Source organism: Impatiens glandulifera, chromosome 1 (genome assembly GCF_907164915.1).
Source record: "Impatiens glandulifera chromosome 1, dImpGla2.1, whole genome shotgun sequence".
NCBI classification, from domain to species: Eukaryota; Viridiplantae; Streptophyta; class Magnoliopsida; order Ericales; family Balsaminaceae; genus Impatiens; species Impatiens glandulifera.
The window spans coordinates 5497470-5503404 of record NC_061862.1 but is presented as its reverse complement, the minus strand read 5'-3'; the positions used below and the strand labels follow the sequence as shown (position 1 = coordinate 5503404).

Here is a 5935-nt window from a genome sequence, read left to right as displayed (position 1 = left end):
GCGAAATAGTCCACTAGAAAATAATCGAAATAGAGACTCATTTACTCAATTCAACCGAGCTCATATTTTTTATCCAACATTCCAACAATCAACGGTTACACAGATATCATTCACTTAAAGCCAATTATATTTCAAAGTAAGTTTCAAATTACAATTACTCATTTGCAATAAAAAATAAGTGGCAAATAACCGAATATTGAATGTATTTGGAGCATATTTATTGTAGAAAATTTTAAGGGTGAACATTTAAACCGAATCAAACCATTCAACCGTTATAATAACCTATCTGAACCGATAAACATCCGATTTATCAGTTATTGGGCTAAATTTCTGGTCTTGATTGAGTATAATCGACGTAGTATAACCGAATATAGAATTTAGTCAAGTAACCGAATCAATTTGACTGTATTTATAATATAATACTTAAAGTGACGATTTTACACATATAACAACTTTATTTTATGTTTTTTGTTTAAAAAAAACTGTTTGAAATTGTTATTATATTGACGATTTTATTTATTTTTTAATTAATTGTTTTTAGTTTTAAAATGTAAAATATGAATTATCAAATATGTAATGTCGACTATCCAAACAATTATCAAACCAACCTATATCAAACCAACCTAGAGACGGATCCACATTAGGACTAGGGTGGGCTTAAGCCAACTTAAAAATATGACAAAAAACAATTCGCTCCCCTCAACTCTCAATCTCAACTCTTAATTTTTATCTTTGGCTGCAATTGGATCGATCATATCTCGAACAATGATTCTCGACAATTTACGGTATAGTCATCTGTTGTAATTATTTTCAGTATTTGGGTACATATATTATTTAATAATTGTATATTAGTTGTTATCATAATAAAGATTAAAGCCCAATTAAAGTGATCTATTAAAGTATAAAAATTATGGGCTTATTTAGACATTTATAATAAATATGGGGACATATTTGTGTAGAAGCAGAAATACATTTATTATTTCGTTGATGGGCCGAATAATAAATGAGTATATTTGGGCTAGGTCTCCAACCCATATAGATAGCCTACCTAATTTGTTTCTCTCATTAGACAAAAGGTTTATGTTCATATCTCAAGAACACTCAAGAAGGCTATCCATAAAGGGTTGGAAGACTTAAACCCCATCCACATCAGACATTTCGATCCAGGTCCAAAACAAGAAGATTCACATTCCGATCTAGGTCCAGATCTAGAACAAGAAAATTTAAGATCAAGAGAAGATCAAGAAGAAGAGAATAACGAAGAACGGCTTAATAAACCGTTCTTCATTCCAGATTCAGGAACGTTTCCGCAACTTATGTTTATCTCAATTTATTGACATAGAGTATTAAAATTATAGAACTAAAGAATAAAAATTTAGATTAAAGAGACTAACATGTGGTATCATAGTCTTCTCTATGTCTCTATTGAGATTTAAGTTTATAAGAATTTTGAAGAATATGAGCAAATATTTTTTTTTTATATGTTCTTGATCTAATTTGATGTATATATTGATCTAAATTTTTGGATTAGTTTAAAATAAAGGAAAGACATCAAATATCTAAATGGTTTTAAATATTCATTCAAAAGATGAACTTATTTTGTTTAAAGAATTATGATTATTAATTAGAATATCTAATTAATTAGAAAGATAAAGAAGTTAAATAAAGAAGATAAGCAGTTGTTTTAAAAATATTGTGTGTAAAATTAACTAATAAAAAGTAAAGTGAATCAATATTTTAATACTAATTAATATATTATATATATATATATATATTTTATGTTCAGTTATATATATATATATTTAGAATTATTTATAAATTTAAAATTTTATAATAATTATGGTTTCTATCAAATTTATAAATTATAAATTAAGGTATTTAATGTTTTAAGAATAATAATTAATTATTATTATTAATTAAGGAATTAGATATATATATTGAGGAATTAATTAAAGAATTTAATGTTTTAAGAATAATAATTAATTATTATTATTATTAATTAAGGAATTAGTTATATATTGAGGATTATCGGAAGAAAGAAATAAGTGCCTCAAACGATACTTTCCATCAAGTGAAGCAAGAACAACGGTAAATATTGAATTCGTTCGCTTTTCGGGGAAAATGGATATTTTTGGTTGTCCCGATTCCGTGGAAGAAAGAGGCATTATGGAACCACGAATGTGGTGGATTGTTCGTGGAGATTCAACACCAAATCTCCAAAAAATAGCTTTGAAACTATTATGCCAACCTTGTTCTTCTTTTTCTTGTTGTGAGCGAAATTGGAGTACATATTCCTTTATTCACTCAATTCGAAGGAATAAGATACTACCAAAACGAGCGGAAGATTTAGTTTTTGTGCACAACAATCTTAGGCTTCTTTCAAGAACGAATGAACATTACAAGCAAGGGCAATCAAGGTTGTGGGATGTAGGAGGTGACCGATTTGATCCGCTTGATGGTGCCGAAGAACTGGGAATATCTAGCCTTTCACTAGATGACCCGGAGTTTGAAGCAATGTTTTTACAAGATGATTAAGACTGTTGGCAAAATGGAAGTCAGATTGTAACTTTGTGTACTTATAATTTATATAATTATATAATTATATTTTATATGACGTATCACCGCACCCGAATCCTTGTTTTTTTGCCGAATCGGCGTATCCCCGAACTGCGCACCCGCACTCACGCACCTGTATCCGTGCTTCCTAGGGTACAGTTAACCGTTCAAATTATAATTGAGTTTTTTTATATAATTTAATTAAGATATTAATTATTTATAATAATTAATGTATATGTTTAAGAATAACGTCAGTATAGAAATCAATTATTATTAATAAAAAATAATAATAAGGAATTATATATATAATTATTACTAAGGAGATTTGATAATAATAAGGAATTATATATATATATATAGTTATTACTAAGGAAATTTAAAGAGTTATATATAATTAAGAAATTAAGATATAAATATTTAATTAAGGAATTCAGTTTTAAAATAATAATTAATTAAGGAATTCAGATTTATTTTAAAATTAATAATAATTAATTATGACTAATTATTAATTAAGGAATTAAAATAATGATAATAATTATTTTAATTAGTTAAATATTAAATAACTGCTAATATATTAATATATTCATATAAAATTAAGAATAAAATTAAAATATTTTATAAAAATAAAGATTAGGAACGAAAATAAAGTTAAAAAATTTAATATATATATATATATATTATAATTAAGAAAATATGATTTTATTGATAGAAATCTTAAGTAACTACAACTCACTTAATTTTGATATATAAAAAATTTATGAGTGATTTTCAATTTAAAAGGATAATATAAAACAATCTAGAACTCAAAATAAATACAATTTATGACATTAAATAATGCATCTCTTGAGCTTCATCTTCCTCCTACGATTGATCTTCAACTCTTGAGCTTCATCATCACATTTAATATTTTACAAGATTATTAATTATTTATTATTTTTAACACCCTCTCTTAATTAGTAATCTTGAGTTTCTTCTTGAATTTGTCGAACTTGTCAATCGTGACGGCTTTGGTCATGATATCTGCTGGCTGATCCTCCGTCTTGATAAACTTCATAGAAATTATTTCTTGAGTAACCAAATCTCGAATAAAATGATGTCGTAGTTCAATATGTTTGGACCGAGCATGAAAAACAGGATTCTTTGTCATTACAATAGCTGACATATTGTCACAATGAATAATTGTCGGCTCACATTGTTCAAACTTCATGTTTTTTAAATTTCTTTGAAGCCAAACAGCTTCACAAGCTTCATCAGTACATACTATATACTCTGCTTCGACTGATGACAATGCCACATATTTCTGTTTTCTTGAGCTCCATGATATTACATTTGTTCCAAGACAAAAGATATAACCGGAGGTACTTTTTCGATTATTAATCGAGCCTGCCCAATCACTATCTGTATACCCAACCAACTTACATTCACTTTCCCTTTTGAATTCAATGCCTTGAGTTTTTGTGCCTTTAAAATATCTAAGGATTCTTTTTGCGGCTGCAAAATGAATTTGACTTGGCTCATTCAAACTAGAAAGCAAGCTTACCGAATGTGTGATATTCGGTCTTGTGTTGAGATAGATTAAGGAACCAATCAACTTTCTATAATTAGTTGAGTCAGCTTTCTCATCGTCGTCGTTAACTTGAAATTTTTCATTCAACGCCATTGGAGTGGAGATGGGATTGCATTGAATCATATTGAATTTATTGAGCAGATCTTCAATATATTTTTCTTGAGATAGAAAGATTCTTCCTGGAATTTGCTTAACTTGTATACCAAGAAAATATTTCATGAGTCCCATGTCTATCATCTCAAATTCTTTCATTATTTGATTCTTGAAGTCTTCCACCATAGCTTTGTTTGTTCCAAAACAGATGCGATCATCTACATATAAATATACAATCAAGAAATCTTTGTCAATAGTCTTCACATAGAGAGATGATTCACTTGTACTTTGATTAAAGCCTTTCTTGATGAAATAGCTATTGATTTTGCTGTTCCACGCTCGGGGTGCCTGCTTTAACCCATACAATGCCTTTTTTTAGTCGATAAACTTTATTCTCTTTTTCTTTGATCTCAAAACCTTTGGGCTGCTCAACATACACCTCTTCTTGAATTTCTCCATCTAGAAAAGCTGATTTTACATCAAGCTGAAATATATTTACCTCCAACTGAGCTGCAATGGCTACACAAGTGTGGATTATCTCCATTCTTGCAACAGGAGCATAAGTTTCTGAGAAGTCAACTCCCGGTTAATAACCCTTTGCGACAAGTCGATCTTTATGTTTTTGAATCAAACCATCCTCACTGTACTTTACTTTGTAAACCCATTTTAAACCAATAGTTTTTTTCCATCTGGCAAGTCCACGAGTTCCCATGTTGAATTTTTTTCAATTGTAGATAACTTGTCCTACATTGCTTTTTGCCAATATTCTTTTTGAGAAGCTTCTTGGAATGATTGTGGCTCACAAGAAAATAATCCAAACTCAATTTCATCATAAATGTCTTGAACCATTCAGGTCTTTCTTAGAGGACTATCTGAATCAGGTTTTGAGTCTTGTGCAGAAGGTTGAGATGAGCTAGCTTGGGATGTACTAGCTTGGGATGTACTAGCTTGGGATGCAATTGGATCGGTAAATGGTTGTGATCCCAAGTCTTCAACTTCTTTCCCCTTCCAATTCCAAGTAGATTTTTCATCGAAAATAACATCTCGAGATACAATAATTTTGTTGGTCAATGAATTCATCAATCGATATCCATTGGATTCATTACTGTAGCCAATGAACATGGACTTTCTCTTCAAACTTCTCCTGACTTTGAGATGGGATTAGAGCATAAGCAATACTCCCAAATATTTTAAAATGATCAATGACATGCTTTTTATCATACCAAGCTTCAAATGGAGTCTTATTTCTGACCTCTTTGGTTGGTGATCTATTGAGAATATATATAGCTGTGTGAACAACTTCGGCCCAATATAGATTTGGAATTCCCTTTCCTTTCAGCATGCTTCTCGCCATCTCTACAATCGTACATTTTTTCGTTTAGCTACGCCGTTTTGTTATGGAGATCTACTGACGGTTAATTGTCTTTTGATACCATTATCTTTGCAATATTTCGTAAAGGAATTTGAGAGATATTCTCCTCCACGATCAGTTCTCAAGCACTTCATTATATGACCACTTTCCTTTTCAACTAGAGATGGAATCGTAAGAAAATAGAAAATGCTTCGGACTTTTGATTAAGGAAATAAATCCACATCATTCTTGTATAGTCATCAACAAAGAGAATGAAATACCTCTTGTCTCCAGGAGTATGAGTTTGCATCGGGCCACATATATCAGAATGGACAAGTTCAAGTGGTCCTTTTGCTCGCCAAGTAGTT

The 5935-nt window shown here is 29.9% G+C and overlaps 1 protein-coding gene across 1 annotated transcript; it reads right to left on the bottom strand.

Annotated features, from left to right (window-relative positions):
• Positions 1-3505: 3505 nt before the first annotated feature.
• LOC124932075 (uncharacterized mitochondrial protein AtMg00810-like) lies at positions 3506-4928 on the bottom strand. Its single transcript, XM_047472713.1, has 3 exons — positions 4850-4928; positions 4656-4783; positions 3506-4564 (listed from the first exon to the last, which is right to left on the bottom strand). The coding sequence occupies exons 1-3, from the start codon at positions 4926-4928 to the stop codon at positions 3506-3508; spliced, it is 1266 nt and encodes a 421-aa protein (XP_047328669.1).
• Between the last annotated feature and the right edge of the window lie 1007 nt (positions 4929-5935).

What these genes read in the sequence shown, in the direction of transcription:
- LOC124932075 (XM_047472713.1), bottom strand. Translation starts at nt 4,928, where the DNA reads ATGGGAACTCGTGGACTTGCCAGATGGAAAAAAACTATTGGTTTAAAA. An exon ending in AGTAAAGTACAGTGAGGATG is followed by an intron (nt 4,784 to 4,849) that starts GTTTGATTCAAA and finishes TTGACTTCTCAG; the next exon opens with AAACTTATGCTCCTGTTGCA. An exon ending in ATGGAGAAATTCAAGAAGAG is followed by an intron (nt 4,565 to 4,655) that starts GTGTATGTTGAG and finishes GGGTTAAAGCAG; the next exon opens with GCACCCCGAGCGTGGAACAG.